The 25,507-nt window shown below is 36.6% G+C and overlaps 1 protein-coding gene across 5 annotated transcripts in view; it reads right to left on the bottom strand.

Moving 5' to 3' along the window:
- Positions 1–25,507, bottom strand: part of LOC125649285 (kinase suppressor of Ras 1-like) — a 55,561-nt gene that overhangs the window by 25,753 nt on the left and 4,301 nt on the right. For all 5 annotated transcript variants that reach the window (XR_008803188.1, XM_048876721.2, XM_048876723.2 and 2 more), the window contains one exon: positions 22,843–22,888. Coding sequence is in view for 4 of the 5 variants with exons in the window: in XM_048876721.2 (XP_048732678.1) it covers positions 22,843–22,888 (46 nt within the window). In the remaining variant the exon portion in view is untranslated. The remainder of the gene's footprint in view (positions 1–22,842; positions 22,889–25,507) is intronic.

Below are 25,507 nucleotides of genomic sequence, written 5' to 3'. Positions count from 1 at the left end.
GAATTGAGAAGAAAAAATCTCTTGCTGTGGCCTTCAATTCGACATTTCGATATATCGACGACGTTTTGTCTATTAACAATAATAACTTTCATTCACATTTCGATTCGATTTATCCCTGTGAGCTCGAAATAAAAGACACCAAAGAGTCGTCCACTTCTGCTTTATACTTAGATATTTTATTGAAAGTAGACATTAACGGCAAACTGACAACTGTATGACAAACGGGATGATTTCAGTATCTCCATCGTCAACTTCCCATATTTATGTAGCAATATTCCATTATCACCTGCATATGGTGTTTATATTTCTCAACTGATTCGATACGCAAGAGCTTGTGCTGCGTATGGTCAGTTTTTAAATCGAGGCAAGCTACTGACAAACAAGTTGATGGTACAGGGGTTTCAACAGTCTCGATTGAAGTCAGCATTTCGACATTTATGGTCGTTATAACGATCTAGTTTGCCAATATAACCTATCATTGGGCCAAATGCTGTCTGACGTGTTTCATACAGATTGTTAGACCGTTCTTGGCACACGGATTTTGACTACGGATAACTCCGTTTACCTGATCAGGATATAGGACTCATGGCGGGTGTGACTGGTCGACAGGTGATGCTTACTCCTCCTAGGCACCTGATCCCACCTCTGGTGTGTCCAGGGGTCCGTGTTTGCCCAACTATCTACATGTATTTTGTATTGCTTATAGGAGTTATGAGATTGATCACTTTTCGTCATCTTCACCTTTCATTCTTGTATCATGATTTTTATGTGTATATCAGTATATTCTTATATCATTATTTGTATGTGTATATATATAAATTTTTGTATCATAATCTGCATGTGTATATCAATCAATTCTTGTATCATGATTTATATGTGTAAATCAATATATTCTTGTATCATGATTTGTATGAGTATAATAATAAATTCTTGTTTCATGATTTGTCTGAGTATAATACTGCATTCTTGTTTCTCGTTGTTCACACCCAAACTCAACTAAATCCCATGATGGGTCCAAGTTCATTCTACATGCATCTGTTTTGAAGTAGATAAGTTGATTTGCAAGCTTTCAATGAAAACGATAATTGACATTTTTACAAATCGAGTCGGAGTTCTTGCGTCAGCGAGAATAATTCAACGGCCAATCGCCATTTCTCTAGCCGTATTACAGCATTAGGTTGAACTTAATCCTCACACTTATAAATCCATTGGAAATAAAAATACCCCTCCAATCGATATCTTGTTACGTCAAGTAGCACCCTGAGAGATCTGGGACTCCGTGTTTGTTAACATTCAGATGAACGTGGGATGGCCGTGAATCTAGATATGGAGATATAAGACTTAGTCATATTTTGTGTTTGTTAGTTCTTAATTTATCAAATAGGCTTAACAAAATTAATGATCGATTGTTTGAGAATAAAGGGTTTTTTTTCTCATTGTACAGGCTTTCGAATGGTAAGAGCTCTGTGCCATTTCGATATATTTACATTTCTAATGTTTTTTTCTTCATGGCTTTGCCAATCGCAATGGTAGCCATTTCCACGTGAATGCGATACAGTGGCGAACAATGCCTGTATTTATCTTAATAAACAGCTGGGAATTCCGACAGAAATGAAAGTTGAAAAATAGAAATACATAAGGGTATGATTGATTGATTGATTGTATCTTGTTTAACATCTCTCTCGAGAATTTTCACTCATATGGAGACGTCACCAAGACCGGTGAAGGGCTTCAAATTTAGGCCATTGGGCAGTGAGGGTTCTTTAGCGTGCCACACCTACTGTGACACACGAGACATCCGTTTTTAATTGGTCATCTCCGAGGACCCGTGACATTCACCTACTGCCGAGCGCTTAACTGCAACGCTTTAATCTGTCATACTTTTCATGAAGCGCAAACGCGTGCGCCAGTCTGAAGCGCCACAGTTTCGCGTCCTCGTGTATTTTCAAAACCGAAGTTTATTCTAGAAGTGTTTATGTTTTCAACAACAATTATTAGTTTGCTTGAGCAATTTATATCATCAATTGGGGGAATATGAAAATAAAACACGGTCAAAGGTCGTATGAGTTTGCAATAAAAAAAACTTTAAAATAAGGGGTGTGATATAATACAATGGCATCACAGTGTCAAAATGACGTGCGAGTTTGATGTGGAAAAAAACTTAGAAATAAATAGTGTGTTAGATTATAATTACATTAACTTGATATCACAATGCCGAATCGTGTTGAATTAATGGTTAACCACTACATTTTAACTACTAACTGCTACCTGTACAAAATAGGTAGAGTCAAAACTATGCACTTTATGTCAAAGTGAGGAGAAAACAATTTATCATTTACTTTGGGATTGTCCAAAAGTACAATTATCACCAACATTTATTAGATATTGTAATTCAAAAGAGATTTACATAGAATTTGATGATCGAACTTTTATATTTAATGAAACAAATTTACATATATATTAAAATCAACCTACAGTAAAAGCCCTTATACAAGCATCGAAACAAAATTATAAAATCCTGTAGTATGGTTCTAAGGAGAGAAATGACTTAGATGATTTTAAAACTGACTAGGACAAATGGTCTCCGTCAGTCATTTGACTCCTCTCTCCTTCTCTCTCTCTCTCTCTTTCAATTTAGCATTGTATGCATGGCTATATTTATATTTTCTGTTTTTATATGCTAACTGAGTGAGATAAGAATAGTCATGTTGAAGGAAGCAGTCATCCCATGCCTGTTGTATCTAGTTAACAAGCTTGGATAGTTTTAAGAAACGCGATATGTACCAGTTTTGCCTAATGAGAAGTACATAACAAATTATTTCCTGGTGGAAATGTAGCGGGAAAGGAGAAAACATCTGGAATAGGAATCGAGCCCAGGACCCCAGCTAGTCAGGTGTTATAACTGGCGTGGCCACAGTCCACAACGTTTACTAAAGCATATTCACTACCCATATTCATCCTTTGAAAACATTTGATTGGTTGGATTGCATTCGTACGAAAATATGACATTCCATATTAGACATAATTCTTCACAATATACAGGAGTTATGAGATTGATCACTGTTCGTTATATATGCCTTTATAGGAGTTATGAGATTGATTACTGTTCGTTATCTTCACCTTTATATGAGTTATGAGATTGATCACTGTTCGTAATCTTCACCTTTAAGTCACCGACTTTCATATGTCCATTTGATATATTGCAATGAACTCGAAATTATAAACACCACATACCGTTCATAATTTTGATTACGGATTACTCCATTTACATGTTCAAGATATAGGACTCAAGGCCAGTGTGACCGGTCAACAGCAGTCCTCCTAAGCATCCGATCCCAAGGGTCAGTGTTTGTCCTACTCTCAACTGGGTATTCTTTATAAGATTTGTGCGATTGATGAGATGTAACTTTTTATTGTTGGTTTTTTTTGGGGGGAGGGGGGGGGGGTATTTGAGAAGAAATGGCTAAAAGGAAATAAATTCACCGTGGAGAAGTTCTACTTAATTTTCCTCAAATTCATTTGAAGTTAGCCCTTTTTCCTACTCAGAAATCGATTTTTCTTCATTTCAGAGGCATTCCAGCATTATAACCACGACTCAGAATTAAACAAGCTTACTGTCTATTTGACAAATAATTTTGCTTCAAATGAGAGCTGACACTCTATGCCTTTTAATTTCAAATTATAGAAATAAAAAGGAAAGAAAATAAAACCGCACGTATGCATGCACACACACGCACGCCACTGATCGGAAAGAAGGTTGTGTTTGCCAAAATTAATTATCATTAAAATGTGAGAATAATGCAATTGAATGGGGAAACCGTAATATATTGATAAATCCTGTTTAATACGACTAGCTCGAAAATCAGAACACCAGCCTTGCATAAAGATACCAGCTTCTGCTTGGTCTTTATGTAATATTCTTCAAGTGTACAGTAGTATTGCAATTGTAATTTGATATCTTTAAAAGCAATATTGGATTTCTTTCTGAACGAATGAAAAATACATGCTTTGTTGGAACAATAATTAAATTAAAAACAGGAATAATTATCTTTTCATGGGAGCTCACAATTATATCAAAAAGATCAATTTTCTGTAAAATCCACTCTTTAAAGGAAATGACCCATACTGTATTTCACAGATGTGTAAAGGGTGGTTAATAGCGTTTCTGAATTTAAAACATAAACTCAACATATATGCAAAGGACTCTCTTTGATTTTGGGGAGAAACACTTATCTGTTTTGTCCAAAATCCGGTATTTAATTGCTATTCTAACACACCGTGCGGAAATGTTACAGTATACCTGATTACAGCCATTTCCCGCGATAATGTACCGCCATTACTCGCAGTAACAGTCGTTCCCCGTGATCGAAAACAGACAGCATTCGCGATTGATTGATTGGTGGTTTTTTTACGTCTCGTCGAGAAATTCTTCACTCATGTTGAGACGTCACCAGCTGTAGGTGAAGTACAACAAATTTAGACCTATATGCTTAGCGTTCAGAGCCATAGCAGTGAGGTTTCTAAAGCGTGTCAACCCCTGTCGCGACACTGGACCTCCGGTTTTAAGTTATATCCGAAAGACCTGTGATTCTTACTTCTGAATGCCAAGTGTTTGGCGAAGGAGAAATCACTACCTATTTAAAGGAACGGTCGCACTTACCGGATAGCATAAACGGACGTCGCACGGATAAAAATAATTGTGACATAATGCTGTCCTTTGGTATCCGTTCGGTGTTCCGGCGATCGGTGTACGAAGCGTATAAAACGCAAAAGTACTGCACAATTACTGGACACCGACTGGGCAATTATCACCCTCGCGGACATATTTCCATGATGCCTCCGAAATGATTGATTTGCTGTTTTCTGCTACACTCAATAATTTTTCAGTTATCTGGCGGCGCCCAGTTTTTATTGGTTGGAAGAGAGAACCCAGATACAATGTACCTGGGAAGAGACCATCGACATTCCGAAAGTAAACGGAGAAACTTTCTCACTTACCGGCGCGAGCGGGACTCGAACCCGCGCCGACCAGAGGTGAGAGGCCGTGTGATTTTGAGCGCGATGCTCTAACCACTCGGCCACGGAGGCCCCTCCAAAAGGAAGGTCTACAAATGTTAGGAATGGTAAAAGCAGGGCACGGGGAAAGGCTACAAGACCTCCATCTTCTCGCTTTGAAAATGTTGGGGAAGAGCAGACCGCCCAAGATTCATATGCAGAAATCCTGTCTGAATCTGGAGAGATTCCCGAATGTAATATCATCTGAATAACGGACAATTACCAGATTAAACGAACGTGGGACTCATGAGAAACTGATATAACGTTCTCTCACCGTTAGACGAACAGACTTGTACCGGTCCCATGGACCTCCGTTTGACAACCGTTATTCGCCGGTTTCATACGTTTTTTGTCCGTAAGCATACAGTTGGTGTCCATTTCATCTTAGGTTGACCTGTTGCATGTCCGGCAATAGTCCGGTCGTGACTCATGTTCACCGGACATTAACGGATGTGAACTAGACACGTACAGGAAAAGAAACGCATGAGTTCCGATTAAAACGCAAAACAATGCATAGGTACCGCACACTAAGCGGACTCCACAGTCCGGTGGTGTCCGTTTCAAGTTTTGAACATGCTCAAAACTTTCCGCCGGATAGACCGGACAAGGAACGCGTTATCCGAAAGAGAAACGGTCAAAAAACGGAGACTAACGGATTGACAACTGTTAACGTCCCGTTAGCGTTATCCGGTAAGGTGTGACTGCTGTTTAACGTCTTAGGTTTGATGCACGAACGGGGCTCGAACACACGACCGCCTGGTTACGAAGTGGACGCTCTACCACTGAGCTACCGCGACCGGTCATTCGCGATTGTGAACAGCTATTATTCGAGATTATTCCCCATGATCGAAAACGGCCATTACTCGTGATTGGGTACAACCATTCCTCGCGAAAGAATAGTTATTTATCGCAATTGACAGCATTTCCTCGCGATCGAGTGCAGCCATTCCTAGTGGTCGAGTAGCGCCATTCAGTGCCTATTATTTGTACAAGGGAAAGATAGGCATGGAACTGTATTCATTAAACATTGTGTAAAACAAAACTCGGTCAATCAGTTGAGACATAAAGCACCGACTTCGGCCATGTATTGACACCCTATTGTCCTTCTATCATGCAAATTCATTTTCAGCATACGCAAAACTTTATTATGCATTATGTCTTTTTCCGCAACAGAGGACGCGTGAATGGCTTCCTTTGAAACTAAATATACAATAGGGAAGAGCATACTTTGATTGCAAGTACAAAATTTATCTATGTAATTCAATCATACGCGAAATTACGGAAATTAATGAATACTGTACAAAACAGCCATTTCTATCATTTCTGCAGTAGAGTACATTCATTCCAGCCAAATTTGCTACAAGAATTATATTTATCCTGATCTAAAGGGGTAGAGGACTACCATTTACATACTTTTTTACATCATGACCCAACTTTGCCTGCGAAACAAAAATCACACACGGAACACATACATATAATTTGTAGTTAAAATCATTGTACAATATATCACATTATTAATTTTTAGAAAAAATCCTGGTCATAATACTATTAGAAATTAACGGAAAACTAATTCTCTTTTTTACTGGAACCCCCAACGTAAAATGTTAAATTGGGATAGCATTAAATTATGTAAACATTTTCCCAGTTGAAATTCGTTAGTCAATTCATGTTTGGATCTTTTGCATTGTCCTTTCTTCGTCTTTGCAAAAGAATTTCATGAAAATTACGTCGAAATTATATTTATATAACAAGAGATATTTGTAAAACACATATGCCCCCCCCCCCCCCCCCCCCCCCCCCCCGGTGCAAAATTGAAAAGGGTTATACACACACATCATTTACATGATAGTAGTATCATCAATTCAAAATATTGAGCAGACAATATCTTCCTATGTCAAGAGTGAATTGACCATGTGACCTAAATATCAATAGGGGTCATCTACTCCTTATGCTGTACCAGTATACCACGTTTGGTGTCAATCAAGCAAATAATTCTTAAAATATAGGAGACAATATATTACTATGTCCAGTTCAACAATTGACTTTTGACCTCAAAATCAATATGGGTCATCTTCTCCTGAAGATGTACCAGTGTACTAAGTATGATGTCTGTCAAGCAAAAGGGTTATCAAGATATTGAGTGGACAGTATATTACTATGTTCAGTTTGACCTTTGACCATGTGATCTCAAAATCAATAGGAGTCATCTCCTCCTGAATATACACCACTGTACTAAGTTGATGTCTGTCAAGCAAAGGGTTCTCAAGTTAAAGCGGACAGTATATTCCAATGTCCAGGTTGACCCTTGACCTTTAAACATGTGACATCAAAATCAATAGGGATCATCTCCTGAAGATGTGCCAGTGTACCAAGTTTGATGTCTGTCAAGCAAAGGGTTCTCAAGATATTGAACGGACAGTATATTCCTATGTCCAGGTTCACCCTTGACCATGTGACCTCAAAATCAATAGGGGTCATCTTCTCCTGAAGACGTACCAGTGTACCAAGTTTGATGTCTGTCAAGCAAAGGGTTCTCAAGATATTGAGCGGACAGTATATTTCCATGTCTAGTTTGACCCTTGACCTTTGATCATGTGCCCTCAAAATCAATAGGGGTCATCTTCTCCTGAAGATATACCAGTGTACTAAGTTTGATGCCTGTCAAGCAAAGGGTTCTCAAGATATTGAGCGGACATTATATTCTTAAGTCCGGTTTGACCTTTGACCATGTGACCTCAAAATCAATAGGGGTCATCTTCTCCTGAAGCTGAAGATGTACCAGTGTACCAAGTTTGATGTCTGTCAAGCAAAGGGTTCTCAAGATACTGAGCGGACAGTATATTCTAATGTCCTGTTTGACTTTTGACCATGTGACCTTAAAATCATTAGGGGTCATCTTCTTCTAAAGATGTACTGGTGTACCAAGTTTGATGTCTGTCAAGCAAAGGGTTCTCTAGAAATTGAATGGTCAGTATAGTCCTATGCCCAATTTGACCCTTGACCATATGACCTCAAAATCAATAGGAGTCATTTACTCCTTAGGATGTACCAGTGTGCTAAGTTTGATGTTTTTCAAGCAAAGGGTTCTCAAGATATTGAGCGGACATTATATTCCTATGTCCAGAGTAGATTGACCCTTGACCTTTGGACCTGAAAAACATTAGGGGTCCTCTTCTACTCATAACCAATCCACATATGAAATATCATTATCATCAAGTGAAAGGTTCTCAAGATATTGAGCGGACAACATGTGCTCTACAGACCGACCGACCGACAATTGCAAAACAATATGCCCCCTCTTTTTCAAAGGGGGGCATAAAAATTAAATAAAATGAAGAATTCACTATTCTGATTTGGGTTAAATATACAATGCATCACACACTGGGTGCGTGTGTGTATGGGTGGGTGTGATGTTTGGTTAAACAAAATATCCTTAAATATGTAGCAATAGAGACACTTTTGACAAAAAAAACTTATTATGATAAAATCAGATAAGTGAAAAGTTTTCCGTATATACTAGTATTTTAAAGTATCAAATCTGACCACATTAGACCTGTGGCCAAAAAAGGTAATTAATTAAATTGAATGTACATTTTTACACGCAGGATCACAATACTCCTTACTCCCAATGTTATTAGATATATTACAGTTACTTTATACTAATTACATTCATACTATTTTTTTTGTAATGTGATAATGATTGTTAGATTCAAACCCATTGAGTGAGTAGTGAGCTTCATATTTGCCACCACCCCCACCCCCTGTCCCAACCCCCAGCATTGGATCCAGCAAACAGCTCCGCTTTAATTACCCAAAATAAGATATATATAAGCTGGTGTAAAACATAAAGTAACATATATATCACTATTCATATGAAAATCCTAATGTCACCATTTAAATTGGATTCCAGCTGTGCGTAATGTCACCATAGAACTGATTGATTTCTAGCTTTCCTAATACGACCTGTGTATATCTAACAACCCTATAATGGTTTACACATGATCTAGCATTGTGAAGTTATTCTGATGTGTCTAGACCTTACCGACGCTGCTGTCTTCTCTCCGACCACGCATAAAAAAGGCGCGCGCAATGCATGCATTGCAAATGTTACACAAATCAAAGTCGAGAAGGGCCACTAAGGCGTCTCGTTTTAGGTCTTTAAACAAAGTCTTTAAAGATATGAAATACACACATTCACGACACCGTTAAGTAAGAGAGCTATGAATTAGCAGCTATAATGTAGCCATGTATAGTTATTTTCCCTGCATTCTGATAAATTCTGGTACAGATCAACAATCATAGCTATTGCATGAAAGGTGAAAATAACGAACAGTGGTCAATCTCGTAACTCCTATAAGGATTACAAAATAGAGAGTTGGGCAAACACGGACCCCTGGCTAACAAGAGGTGGGATCTGGTGACTAGGAGGAGTAAGCATCCTCTGTTGACTGGTCACACTCGCTGTGAGCCCTACGTCTTGATCACGTAAATAGAGTATTCCGTAGCCAAAATCAGTATGCTAAGAGCGGTCTAACAATCGGTATGAAACAAGTCTGACAGCATTTGACCCAATGATAGGTTGTAGTGACAAACTAGATCATTATAACAACCATAGAATTTGCGAAATACTGACTTGAAACGAGATTGTTGAAACCCATTTAACATCAACTTCTTTGTCAGTATCGTGCCTCGATTTAAAAACTGACCATACGCAGAACAAGTCCTCGTGTATCGAATCAGTTCAGAGATATTAACACCTCAGGCAGGTGGTAATGGAATATTGCTACATGAATATGGGAAGTTGGCAATGGAGAACCTGAAATCATGCCGTTTGTCATAAAGTTGAGTTGTTAGTTTACCGTTGATGTTCATTTTCAATAGAATATCCAGGTACGAAGCAGATGTGGAGGACTCCGTACTTTCTTTCATCTCGAGTTCAGAGGGATATATCGAATCGACATATGAATGAAAATGATTATTGTTAATAGATAAAACGTCGTCTGTATATCTAAATGTCGAGTTGAAGGCCACAGCAAGAGATTTCTTCTTCTCATGTATAAGCTTTTGAATAAACCCTGCTTCATGAGAATATAAAAACATGTCAGCTAACAAAGGAGCACAATTCGTGTTCATGGGAATTCTAACAAACTGTTGAAAGACCTGTTCACCAAAGACTACGAAGATATTGCATCAGTTGCCATGCCCCAGATAGTATCAGAATATGAAAAAAATTAAAACATGACACTTTTCTTTTATGAGAACTGATTGTGCGAGTCTAATAAACTTTTCTGTAGTTTATCTTAGCTCATTGAGGAATAATTATTGGTTTTAGATTTTTCTTCCGCATTCGACAAACAGTACCCAAAGCCCATAATTATTCCTATCATCACAAAAACAAAAACATTAGTACGAGAAAATACAATTTTTATTAAGAATTGGCAGTAAAGCACATTTGATCAAACTCAAGATTGGTTTCCAAATAGATTTAAACTTTAAAAAGGCGTAAAAATGAAATAAACATTTGAATACAACCGTGGCATGGTTTTCTCAGACTATGCAAGAAATTGTAAAAAGTACAGTGAAATTGGAATGTATGCGCCTTAAATATTGCATAAAGTCAGCTTAAAGCAAGTACACATGTAAAGCCATGATTCAATATCTTAAGAGAGTATCTAAAAAGCTTTGAACATATGTACTCTGTTTTCCCTAAAACAGCTCTACAAGTTTATTGTTATTTCGGATTTCCAAACTTTCTTTTGAACATCACTGAAGAGACATTATTTGTCGAAATGTGCATCTGGTGCATCAAAAATTGGTACCGTATAAGTTTTACATGTACTTTAAGGGGTTAAATCACTATGATTTATGTCACATAATTTTTTGCTCTCTTCAAGTTAAGAAGCATGTAATGGTGCAGGGAAGTTTTGTTAAAATTTGAAATTATCTTTAAAATTCATTGACTTCCTTGGTCTCCGCTTACAGTCTGTATAGCACTACTTGCCAAATGCCACACACATCACAATTTTCATGGCAGTCTTTAAGGGCATAGTAACCTGTCCTCCATTTTCACAGAAATGTCATATAGGGTCCTCATCTATGGAAAAAAAAATTGGTAACTATGGGTCAATACACTGCAAACATTGTGAAAATATTGAACATATACCATTTATCCTATGATACTTACATGTAAATATTGCAAGTACGTTTGCCAAGAAAATACAGCCAAACTTTAAATGCCGGGAAAATGATACAGTCGGATCAGAAAGTCTCAACACTCAATTAGATTTTTGTCAATGTTTGAGGCAGTGGCATTGTTTGTATTAACATTAATGAGTTGATTCAACGAATAATTCGAAGTCACGAATTAAGCAGGCAACAATTTGATTTGGTTACAATCCTCATCAAAACCTACCATAATTATGTCAGGTTTCCCCCCATATCAAATTAACTATCTAAATAAAATCTTAAATAGCACCACTGACGTCATTTTAGGTGGGCAATAGTCACAATACACAAAACAAACACTTTTGTGTAAACTGCCTTGAAATATGTGTCCCTGAACAAGTTTTATAAATGAATTTGGGAAGATACTTGAATACACAACTGTTCCAAGGTAACACTGTCACTACAAACAATGTCATCATTTCAGGACAGTGCCAACCCTTCTAATTCAAATTCAGCTAGGTATGGGCAATTGCTGCGTATTACTTATAAACAAAAAGAAAACTATAATCCAAAAATAAAAATACTAGAAGAACTCTTCAATATCTGGGGATAAACAATTACGTCATGCACTTGAACGGAAAATATCGTGACTGTTTTTATTATTTGGGTTGGTTGGTTGTATAATGTTTAACGTCCCTCTCGAGAATATTTCACTCATATAGAGACGTCACCATTGCCGGTGAAGGGCTGCAAAATTTAAAGCTTTTGGGATTTTCACACCAAGACGGTAAGCAATGCATCATTGATAGTGATAAAGTTAAATATTTGAAGAGAACGGCAGTATCACGGAAGTGCACATTAATTGCTACAACCGGTCGAAGTGGAATTTCCAGACATACATGTAGATTATGAAGGACTGCTACGAAACCCATCGTCGCTATAACCATGGTTACTGAGTCCGGTAGTACCTACCCTACCGTTTGACGTAGTGTAAACGGGGACAATAGGCGTGGCTTGTGACGTAGTATAAACGGGGACAATAGGCGTGCCTTGTGACGTAGTATAAACGGGGACAATAGGCGTACCCACGCTAAGGGTATAATGCTTTGATAAGAGTTTTAAATAGGCCTATTCGTTTACTATGAATACAATATACCATGTACTTAATACGTAATGATAATTAATGCTTATATATTTTATATAAACATACCGTGATTGCTTTCCGTGACAAACAGCTTCCGAATCTTCTTTCGCCTGTCAATGAAGTTCCATACACACTTCGTACTATTTTCCCAGACGACCACGTGATTTAAATAATACATCACACAAACAACAATCGCCGGAAAAATCTCTTTTTCAGACTTTTATGATAGAAAATATATTTTATTATTTAACATGATACAACATACATATTTGAATGCTTATCTTAAAAACAAAAATTAGCCATGTATTAAATCATGTATAGAGATATGTTGTGTAACTTCCGTTTCAAGAAGCGTGTTCGCATTTTTAAACGCAACGGTAGAAAATTTAGTAAAATTCTTAAAATGTAAGCATGCCAATTATTGTTCGTTTTTATACCCACCATGACTTGCACTTTAATCGGCTAGTATGTAATTTGCAGAAATTGTGACTATCCCCGACTTAAGATATAGCGGAATCTCACTATATTAGTGATAAATCAGAGAACTTATATTTTCCACCCAACCTGACTAGGTGAATTTCAGCAACTCGTGGAAAAAATTGCAAGATAAGAACAATTTTCTCTTATTTCAGCCGGCTATTTGTTAAATGATATGATTATGTCATTTCCAGCTGATCTCTGGTAATCTACCGTGATAAGATACTGGGGATTCGAGATTGCATCTCAGCGGTCCAACCAATAAGGGAAAGAGAAGGGAGAAGGAAACGATTTATTTTTAGGTTGAGATCTGATACCACATGTAAGTGTAGAATGCACACGAGCTCTCACTGACGTCTAACACACACAACTTTGATGCAAAGGGTACGTGGAATATTGTACTGACACCGAACACCGTAAAGTGACGGCCGCTATATTGAGATAGGGGGTCAGACAGTTTAACTTTGGGAAAAAAAACCATGTGTGACGTTGAAAATAAAATGTTGGATTTCAGCAAGTTTGCAGAAAGAGTTGTTGCTTAATAGTCGAGAGCAAAAAATATTGAACTGAAAAAGACTGCCAATGAAATGAATATTTTCGATGATGACAGCACAAAAAGATCTATGGACAATCAAAGACGACTCGCTAAAATCTTTAGATAAATTGTATTGTTTCAGTCATTTCTCAAATTCTATGGTCGTCATAATGATCTTATTTGCCAATACAACCTATTTGTCTGATAGGGCTCACGGGGGTGTGACCAGTCGATAGGAGATGCTTACTTCTCCGAGGGGTCTGATCCCACCTCTGGTTTTTCAACCCTACTTTTGATTTTGCATTCTTTAAAGGAATTATGAAATTGATCACTGTTCGTTATCTTCACTTCTGGTACGTCCAAGGATCCGTGTTTGCCAAACTCTTAATTTTGTATTCCCTATAGGAATTACGAGATTGATCACTGTTCTTCACCGCAATATAAATAGATGTATAATATATTTATGGAAACTTTTCGAGTGGGATTGCAATATTCAAGCTGTTTTATCTAAGCAAATTTGCATCACAAATCGGTCATATGAAAAGTAATTTGCCTATTCCCGTGAAGAAAAGTGCATTTTATCTAACTTTGCTATCATTGTTGCTTAAAATTCAAATGAAATTCAGTTTCTTGACCAGAATATAGAGACAATTACAAATAATTCACTTAATTTTGAAACCTGGGAAACGGTCTTACAACCGGTTTAAAAAAATCATTTCAAATAGAGAGTTAAAAACAATATCTATCACACGAAAATCTATGTCGCACATCAAATTCACTTCAATTCGTGAACGTAAATCTGAATATCAAAATGCAATTTACTCGTTTAAAAGAAGTGAATTAGAAATATGTATTAAATAGAAAGAAAGTACAAGAAATTTCCGAATGCGTGATGTAAATTACAGTGATGTATCCTCTGTAAACACTCCATGGGCGACACGCCTGGAAATTACTTAACGTTTGTCGCTCTACCGTCGGTTATTATTGTTCGGTGTGGTAAAGAAAGGGGCTTGGCTACTGATTGATAGATTTATAACGCTCTCCTTGTGGGAGTTATATACAAGATTGATCAGAAAGAGAGAGATCAATATTTTTTATCCATTATCTATAACTTAAGATTAACTTCATTTTGAATCTCCCCCAGATTAATAGATGACGCGGTCCCTGTTATAATATGATCTAAGAACAGTGCTGTGCAGTGGTGTATTTCAGTAGTTGAAATTATTCATTTATAGATGAAGTTAAATAACTCAAATTTCATCAATATCTTTATTTTCACCACTAAATACCGTTTAATCCTCAACATATACACCGGAGCCTCGCTAATTCGGACATTGGTTCGTAGCAATAGAGTCCGTATAAATGAAGCATCTGGATAATGGAATCACGCGTTATGTCTTCATGTAAGTAATCAATATGTTTACGTCGTTGCTGTGTAATATGAAATAAACATTAACAGTTTGCTTTATTAAATAAATCATGATAGTATTAACATTTACATGAATTCCATAGAACTGAACTTGAATTATCCATGTGAATTTGTAGATATTAACATGTACATGTATATCTAATTAGAACTATAAACAATATACTTTTAAAAAATCGTATACTGAAAGTAATCAACCATGCACTACATGTAATTGAAAATATGTCTGTACAGAATTTCAAATTCTATAATTACACAAGTCACTATCTGGGAAATCAAAACTGCATGCGCAAATATGTATTATTACTATGTATATCAAAATAGGTTTGTTTTTTTTTTTTTGTTTTTTTTTGGCTTCTACCCAGAATTTAACAAAACTCTCAAAACATTGTAATGAGAATCAATCGAACACACGTTAACGGTACACTTTGCATGCGACACGGCGGATGTGACCGGTCAACAAGGGATACATGTACTTATTCCTCCTAGGCACCTGATCCCATCTCTAGTGTTTCTGCTCTATTTTTGATTTTGTATTCTTTAAAAGAATCATGAGATTGATCACTGTTCGTTATCTTCACTTTTTCATGTTTGAAATTTTATGAAAGAAACAAAACCACAAAAACCTGACCATGTTAAAAAAAAAACCACCGATATTGACTATAATCAACAGTATAAAAACAGACTCCAAATATTCCCCACCCTTCTAGAATCATCCTCTCTTTTTATTTGAATTAATTGTATATATGTTGTTTGACATCCATCACAAGAATCTTTTTTCGTGTGGAGACGTCACCATCGCCGGTGAAGGGCTGCTATGATCGGCGCTTACGTCCTTTGAGCAGGGAGGGATCTTTATCGTACCACACCTGCTGTGACGCGGGACCTTGGTTTTTTGCGGTCTCATCCGAAGGACCGCCACACTCAGTCGCCTTTTACGACAAGCAAAAGGTACTGAGGACCTATTGTACAATGTAACCCGGATCCCCATGGGATGTTTTTATTTGAAAAGGCCGATATTAACTCATGATCGAGTATGTTTGATATGTGTAGCAGTTCTCTAAAAGATGTTCAATCTATTAATAACCTATTGATTCAGGCGATTAAAGGGCCATTAGACATATTTACCGATTGTTTATTAGCAAAATGACTAAAACTGCTTTACAGTACATAATCCCCACTGACTAACTAAAATTCATAAATATCACAAATCTTTTGTTGTAAGTTTGACAGTAGAATTTCTTATGGCTGAACCGTTATTGTACCGAAGTCAATAATTAATAATTAATAGTACGGAAGTCAATAATTAACTGTGGAGAAATTTTACATAATATTCGATTAGATGTCGCTCTTTTCATTTTCAGATTTATTTTTCTTCATTTTTACCACAATCAAGTATTTCAATTATGGTTCAGAATGAAAAAAGTTGCATATCTTAGCTGACAGCATTCAATAATATGCTGCAATTTTGTTTAGAATTTAATACTACAAGCATTGCCAATACGATATGCAAAATTGAGAATATAATGTTTCGATCAGAACGTGCTGTTTGACCGACGCATCCTCACATAGATTATCCTGCCTCAGATAAAAATCTTGAGAATAAGTAAATACCCTGTCACTGGAGTCGGCGCATATTATGACGTCTTAGGTATACGAAACAAATGAAGATCGTAAATACCGAGTTAGTGGAACTCTCTTGTAAAGAAGTCCGGAAAAGCGTGTCGATCTTGGGCATTTTTTGTTTATTCAAAACATGGGATCGGAAGACGATTAAACATCCATGTGCTTTCCGCAATTAAAAGCATTTTTAAATGAAAGGTGTGTAAAAATGTCTGGATACAGGAAAAATGAACTTCTGAATTTAGCTCGCGAAGCTATATATTTTGACACAAGCTCTTCTCAGCTTTGGAAATTTCCTGGCTGACAGCAGTGGGGAAAAAATCCACCACATTTCCATTAAAATCTATCATTTGTGGATATTTATGCGTATTATGTTTCTTTCTTGAAACATTACTACAGTCTAATGCAATGCAATGATAGTGCACCATTGATAAAATCGGGTGAATCGATCACGACAAAAGTTTCAGAACTGGTATTATTTACGAACATGCCCAAATTCTCGCATACTTTGGGTCTCGCGAGACTTTGAAAGGGGAAAGTAAAATTTAAAACCAAGACGGAAAAAGTAGTCGCGATCTTGCGTAATATAAATGTTCAAAATTAAGAGCAGAAAATTAATTTACCATATGGTACAGCAGATTATTCTTAGTTATCAATATTGTTGTTCATTGGGGGCTTCTTTGTCAGTGTTTTATTTTATTTTATCTTCTTCCTTTTTTTTGACGCGACGTAATTTATTTTAAAAACTCAGTGGTTGAACGTTCGCACGTATGAATGAAAAATTCTCTACGAGACGTAAAACAAACAATATGAACTGTATAGTTCATGGTTATAAACAATTCAATACACCTTGCTAAAATTGTTTGAGATTGACCTTCCAAAGATACTGTCCGCAATAATGATACAATTAACATCTTATAGTAAAACCTGACGGCCAGAATCATGAACGGTTCCCACATAAATCGTCCTACAGATGAAGGGTCTGGAGGACCGAGAACACTTGCTACCTAAAACAGTGGGGGGGGGGGGGGAGGGGGGGGGGTTGTTGTTACAGAGTAGAAGCATAATCATATGCATTTCTCTAGCATCATTCACTTATACTCGCAATTATATTTAATTGCTTGATCGTAGACAGTGTCAAGACATATGGCTCACGGTGGGTGTGGCCGGTCGACAGGGGATGCTTACTCCTCCAAGACATCTGATCCCACCTCTGGTGTATCCAGGGATCCATGTTTGCCCAGCTTTTTTGTATTCCTTATAGGAGTTATGAGACTGACCACTGTTCGTTTCTTCGCCTAGCTCATTTAGATGTATGCTTTAAATAAAGACATTGGTCCTTGTTTGGAAATGTCCTCAGTACCCCTTTGTCGTAAGAGGCGATTAAATGGGGCGGTCCTTCGGATGAGACTGTAAAAAACGAGGTCCCGTGTCACAGTATGTGTGACAATGTAAAGATCCATCCCTGCTCAAAGGCCGTAAGTGTCGAACATAGGCCTAAATTTTGCAACCCTTCACCGGCAATGGTGACGTCTCCATATGAGTGAAAAATTCTTGAGAGGGACTTTAAACAATATACAGTCAATCCCACATGAAAGACAAAAGACTTCCACTTGGCCACAACCTACCATTGAGCTATCCTGAGGGTGACACAACCGTGCTTATACCTGGCAGATTCAGTTTGAACGTCGATGCGCTTGGTTCGTTATTAAGCTTTGCAATTGTGAGCTGTTTAATTTTTGATAAAGTGAAATATAGTTTTGCGAAAGAATGCACAACTTGAATTTATCATTTCTGTATGAACAAAATGTAATAGTTAGAAGATATTGATTTACAAAAATTGATTTTTAGAACATTTTGTTCACCTCCCTGCATTAATTTGTTTTAAAGACGCAAGTCAAATCGTCATCCTTGCATATGATTGGTCAAACGTATTACGTGGAGATTGTCAGATGTTTCTGAAGTAATTATGATTTCGTTATTAGTACTGCATTCCGTGTGGGTTTATTGACTTAGAGACCAATGCACATGAGTGATCATACAAACATTATCATACAGTGTCGTATGCATATAAATCGGATTATTTTCCAGACACAAAAGGAGCTCTCAAACTTCTAAAACTGATGAAAAGGAACCGGAGGAAAGATATATTTTTCCTTATAGAGTTATAGTGTTTTAAAGATGATACCTTTGCCTTCATTTCAGAATGAATCATTTTAATTAAAGTGAACAAATAAATGTATTGCATATCACATAATGTATTTGGAAATTGAAAACAAAATCCGATTCATTTCGTTACACACGGTCTGCCTAATTATTTTTAAATAAAGCTAAACCAAGTATTATTTATATACATGTATACACTTTTTATTATTTTTCTTTCTTTTTTTCCTTTTGCAAAAATTGTTTGTTGTTTTTGTTTTTTAAAAAACTTCTATTAAACTTCAAACTACTGTCCATGTACATCGCGATGTTAAAAGTGATGATAGCGAACAGTCATAAATCCTTTAAAGAGTACAAAATCGAAAGTAGGGCAACACGGACATCTGGATATACCAGAGGTGGGATCAGGTGCCTAGGAGTAGTAAGCATCCCCTGTTGACCGATCACACCCTCCGTAAACCCTATATCGCATCAGGTAAAAGGAGTAATCTGTAGTCAAAATCAGTATGTAAAGAATGACCTAACAATTGGTATGACAGACAACATTCCACTTATTGACAGACTGTATTTGTAAGTTAAATCACTGATTTTGACTACGGATAACTCCGTTTACCTGATCAGGATATAGGGCTCACGGCGGGTGTGACCGGTCGACAGGGGATGCTTACTCCTCCTAGGCACCTGATCCCACCTCTGGTGTGTCCATGGGTCCGTGTTTGCCCAGCTATTTATTTTGTATTCCTTATCGAAATGTGCATCTGGTGCATCAAAATTGGTACCGTATAAGTTTTACATTATGACCCCTGGGTCGAGGCCTCTGCTGGTGGACTGTTAGTCCCCGAAGGTCTCTACAGCCCAGTAGCTAAGTACATCGTTACTAGCTTGAAAATACGGATGTATATTTAAAATTTAGAAATTCATTTCAAAATTAAGGATTACCTCCCTCATGCATAGCTCTTATCCTTAGAAGAATTTGGCTCCACTTTTTTGGCACGCTGTTTTTGGCTATATTTAGCTCTGAAACTTCATTTCAAACATTTCGGTTGAGCATCACTGAAGAGACATCAAAATTGGTACCGTATAAGTTTTACATTATGACCCCTGGGTCGAGGCCTCTGCTGGTGGACTGTTAGTCCCCGAGGGTCTCTACAGCCCAGTAGCTAAGTACTTCGTTACTAGCTTGAAAATACGGATGCATATTTAAAATTTAGAAATTCATTTCAAAATTAAGGATTACCTCCCTCATGCATAGCTCTTATCCTTAGACGAATTTGGCTCCACTTTTTTGGCACTCTGTTTTTGGCTATATTTAGCTCTGAAACTTCATAGTTATTTCGGATTTCAAACATTTCGGTTGAGCATCACTGAAGAGACATTATTTGTCGAAATGCGCATCTGGTGCATCAAAATTAGTACCGTATAAGTTTTACATTATGACCCCAGGGTCGAGGCCTCTGCTGGTGGAATGTTAGTCCCCGAGGATCTCTACAGCCCAATAGCTAAGTACTTCGTTACTAGCTTGAAAATACGGATGTATATTTAAAATTTAGAAATTCATTTCAAAATTAAGGATTACCTCCCTCATGCATTGCTCTTATCCTTAGACGAATTTGGCTCCACTTTTTTGGCGCGCTGTTTTTGGCTACAGTGTATATTTAGCTCTGAAATTCATAGGTATTTCGGATTTCAAACATTTCGGTTGAGCATCACTGAAGAGACATTATTTGTCGAAATGCGCATCTGTTGCATCAAAATTGGTACCGTGTAAGTTTTACATTATAGGAGTTATGAGATTGATCACTGTTCGTTATCTTCGCCTTTCATCGTTATAACGACCTTAGAATTTGCGAAATATTGACTGTAAACAAGGCTGTTTAAATCCCTGTTACATCAACTTGTTTGTCAGTAGCCTCCCTCGATTTAAAAATTGATCACATGCAGAACATGCTCTCGCATATTGATTCAGTTGAAATACATAAACATTATATGCAGGTGATCTTGTAATATTGTTGCATAAATATGGGAAGTTGAAGATGAACAAGCTGAAATCATCTCATTTGTCATAAGGCTGAGTTTTTAGTTTGCGGTTAACGTCGATGTTCAATAAGATATTGAAGTGTGAAGCAGATAAAGAGGACTCTGTGATGGGTTTTTTTTTCCACTGGGATATATCGATATAACTAATCCTTTATAAATATAATTGAACTCTATTACTTTATTTTTTGTTTTATCACCGGTCACCATAGCCTAGTGGTTAATTCGTAAACAAGAAATCCCGGGTTCGAGTCTCGATCCCAGCCTCGCGTTAACCCAAAGACGCTAAACAGTGTTAGTAACCGAAGATGTTAAACCGGTTTTTGTTTTGACCGTGAAATAGGTTCTAGGTTTTGCATGTTAAATCTTATCCTTTTGGCGATTTATATGTGATCTTTTTTATTTTGACATTAAATGGGTTTTTGTCGTTAAATAGGTTTTTATTTTGGGCGTTAAATCTTATCTTTTTGGACGTTAAATGGGTTACTGTTTTGAACATTAAATGGAGACGTGAATTTGGTTTTTGTCTTGAAATTTAATTTGATCTTGTTTTGGACGTTAAATCTGATCTTGTCCAAACACGCTAATCTGATCTTGTCCAAACACGCTAATCTGAAATTGTTTTGACAATAAATCTGATCTTGTTTTGGGCGCTAATCTGACTTGGATTTATTGAAGAAATCCCAAACTTCAGTTTGAGGGTTTTTTATTTGAGGATTAAAAATTTGAGTAAAATCTCAGCATAAGAATATTTCGCGAAATCCTATGGATTCCTGCTGTGGACGTTAAATGAATTCTTGTTTTGGACATTAATTGGTTTTTGTGTTGGATGTTAAATGATTCGATACGCAAGATCTTGTTCGGTGTATGGTCAGTTTTTAAATAGTGACAGGCTACCACTATAAGCAGGGATTTCAACTGTCTCGTTTAAAGTCAGCATTTCGCAAATTTCATGGTCAATGGGTATAATGCTGTCTAACATGTTTCACACGAATTAAAGCCGTTCTATACACACTGATTTGACTGCGGATTACTCCGTTTACCCCATAGAGTTCCTAGGCACCTGATCCCACCTCTGGTATGCCCAGGGGTCCGTGGTTCCCGAACTCTTAATTGTGTAGTCTTTATAGGAATCATGGTATTGATGTTCGTTTTCTTCACTTTTTCATAGATGATTGTTTTGGAAGTTAAATCGGATTTTTTTTTAAAATTCTAAATTAAGTTCTTTTACTGTACATTAAATCGAATTTTGTTTTGAACGTGAAATGGATTCTTCCCTTCCTCGTGGTAAACTCATAATATCTAATTTTCAAAAAGGTGTTCCGTCAAAGAAGTACCGGTAATAATTCTAAAAATCGAATTAATTTGGCAAAATTAACGTACGAAAAGATAATGGTCTTGAGGAACCGAGAAAGATAATTGAGATGGAATCATTTAGGTTAAATATATTGACGAGCGGAAATTGCGAGCACTAACGTCACAATAAAGATGAATACCCGGTCATAAACTGTCGTATTTCATACATATTACAGTAATTTTATTATGATGCTAAGGGCTTTATATTTATGTAGTTCATTGTTCTTCTACCTCAACAAACTGCTCTGATTTACCATCACAGGCGTTGACGTCTTTAGTGAGTGAACAACCGCCGTAAAATGGCCCCAAATATTGGTTATGGAGAGCAGGAAGGCCTCTACCAAAATTGTAAATTTCATGATTCCCGGGGTAGGGGTTCTGATCCCAGGGCGGGGCTAAACTTGTTTTATATAATGTTTATGTGTAAAACTTCTTTAGTGCTATTGATACTAAATTGAAACTAAATGGATATTTAAAAGCAACAGGTAGTCCTTTACCAAAATTGTAAAATTTAATTTGATGATCTCAGGGGTAGCGGTTTGGTCACTGCTACGGTCCTGAGCCCTGTGCATGGGTCTAAGTTTGTTTCATATACAGCTACTGATGTCTCCGTATGTGTGTGAGAACTTCTCGAAGAGACGTACTGTATATTAATTGAGCGATCTGCAGCGTGGCAGTTAAACTAGGGTCACAGTTCATCGATTACTTTAAATACTCCGCAGACCTATGCTTATGTTTCGCAACATGTTCTTCGACAAAAATTGAATTATTCACTAGTTTAACTTGATATGATATCGGGGGCAGACATAACAACAACGAATCCAATTTAATGTTGTGAAAAATGAGAAAATTAGATTTACCAACCTTGCGTCTATAATGAGTTTCTCGAAGGATGGATCGCATTCTTCCTCTGCAATTAGAAAGTCAATATTGCACAATATTACACATATGGATTATTTATCATATGTTGCAGGTCTACGATAGTTTACTGCGTGCTGCAAGGTTTTGTTTTATCATATTTCCATCTCTCCATGATTGTATTGTTTAGGTCCGAACGTACAAACCAGACTAATGGCATTGATTAATTAATTCAAGGAAATTGTCAGGTTCACAACACTCATTATGAATAATTAATTTCAATATCGTGAAATGGAGAAGGAAGCAAATTCATATAGGTAACTAAACAGGGACTCTCATATGCTGATTTAAATGTTGAGTCTTTTGAAACCAATTCATTTTCACTATAGATCACGTGTAAGTATAGTTCATGTGTAAGTATAGATCACGTGCAAGTATAGATCACGTGCAAGTATAGACGTGCACATCAGTAACTGCGTGGTCATTTGAATATGCATGAAAGGTGAAGATAACGAACAGTGATCAATATCATAACTCCTATAAGAATACAAAATAGAGAGTTGAGCAAACATGGACCCCTGGATATACCAGAGGTGGGATGAGGTGCCTTGAATGATTCAAAAGTCGACCGGTCACACCCGCCATGAGCCCTATGAAACTTATTAAACTTTGACCGACCAAAAAGAAATTCAACTCCGAAACACTACCTCGGGTGAATATGGCCGCAGTTGTATTTAGTAATTTCTCTTCAGCGGGGAACCACTAGCGAACTCGTGTGAATAGAGAGAACCCAGCTCACTGATTATGAAAATTAAGACTAATAAAATGCCATAAACTTAGGGCAATGGTCTCCTTTTCTAAATCAAGGGACGTCTTTTACGAGAATTTAACCCATTCTCCGGAGAAGTATTCCTAACATGTATAATCGTTATATACTCTTCCAAACGTGCTGAATTTCATTAACCGATACAAATTATAGGGAATGGAGGAAAAGAAAATTTTAAAAATAACAAAAACACCCCAAAAAATCTATCTTGCGTTTATCCCATGACTTCCGTCATATCATACTTTTCACAGAATAAAATGGGATGCAGTCGATGTAATTACAATTGTATTTCGCCAAAAACATTTCATGTATTCAAACGATAATGAACAAATTTGAATGATTTAAATCAAAAGAAATGTTTATTGTTAATTAATGATGAAAGTGAATGGTAAGTGATTATAAGTTAACCGTTTGCATTTGAAACGTTACTGAAGTTTTACCATCGTAAAATTAAGAAAATTCCAATTTTTTTTTTTAAAATGTGTGCGGTAAATGATTAATTTTATTTCATATTTTCATAGAAAAAATGTAACTTTCAACCAAGAGATTTGTATGAAAATGTAATTTCTTTTAAAAATAGTTTGATAAAACATGCTCTTCCCATTGACTCCAATAATTAATTCTAGATGAAATAAATCCAGCAGTAATCAAAATTTTGGAAATTCCTATGGTGAATTATTTTCATTTGATGAACCTTTCAAAATGATACGATGATTACAAAAATCCCACCATCCATTTACAATATACAGTGCTCCTTCAATATATCCCCCCCCCCCTTTTATATGCCATCCCCGCTTATTGCCTGAAAATCATAAAGAACAGATTTCCTTCCATGTAAACAACCCCGCATACACAAATCAATCAATATGTATATGTTTGTTCTCAGCCATTGTATTTTAGTTTTAGTCTGGTTTGTTTTTGTTATTTATCTAGTTATTTTATTTCTAGGAAAACATTCTATCGTCCTGAAGAACATCTTCGCTAGCCAAGGGTGAAGATACACGGTTTCTCTCTTGTGACAGAGAAACACCGTGTATCATCTCCCCTGGCTAGCGAAGATGTCTGAAGATGGAACAACTTCGACAATTTCATATTGTTCGTGTCATATAAGTCATATTCCATGTTTAGATTTAAGTAAAAAAAATTGTTTCACGTTCTAAAACTAACAAACTTTATAAAAAGCCTCAATGCAATTTCACAAAACACAGTTCAATATCTTATTCATGCTAAGGCAGCAGGAATCTCGCGTGACATTTATGAATCACGAGAGTATACAAAATGTAATTACACAGCAACAGTCTATGGAAGGAAAAGAGGCCACACTCATGTAAAAATTAGTGGAAGACCATAGCCGTTCTTCTAAAAGAAACACTTTTGAATGTCTTATAATCGGTGAAGTTCGTACCTATTGTTGTTACCTAGTCTTCAGTCAAAAAGTCAATGTGATAAAATCCATGATACTTTGACATTTTAAGTCAGTAAAATTTATGATGAATGTATGTGTTTTAAATATGATTCAGGGTATTCATAAATCAATCATGGCTGACTTCAGCGGAAATGAAATATCTCCAATCTAATTCATTCTCCGATGATGTTTTCCACTCTCTACGCCCAATCGTCTAAAAGAGGCCGTTTTCAAGAATGAATAGTAATTTGTGAAGACGATACCTGATCTTCTAAAAATAAACGTTTGAATGTATTATAGTTTGTGAAGACCATGCCCGATCTAAAAGTGACCGAATAGCTAATAATTTCTGACATATTTAATTTCTAAGATACCCCATTATGAAACTTATCTCTCGAGATAGTTTTTGTTCGATTGTGCACAAACATTAAAACACTTAC

This window comes from Ostrea edulis, chromosome 5, assembly GCF_947568905.1.
Source record: "Ostrea edulis chromosome 5, xbOstEdul1.1, whole genome shotgun sequence".
Taxonomy (NCBI): domain Eukaryota; kingdom Metazoa; phylum Mollusca; class Bivalvia; order Ostreida; family Ostreidae; genus Ostrea; species Ostrea edulis.
Note: the sequence above shows the minus strand (reverse complement) of the source record. Positions and strands in the feature narration are given on the sequence as shown.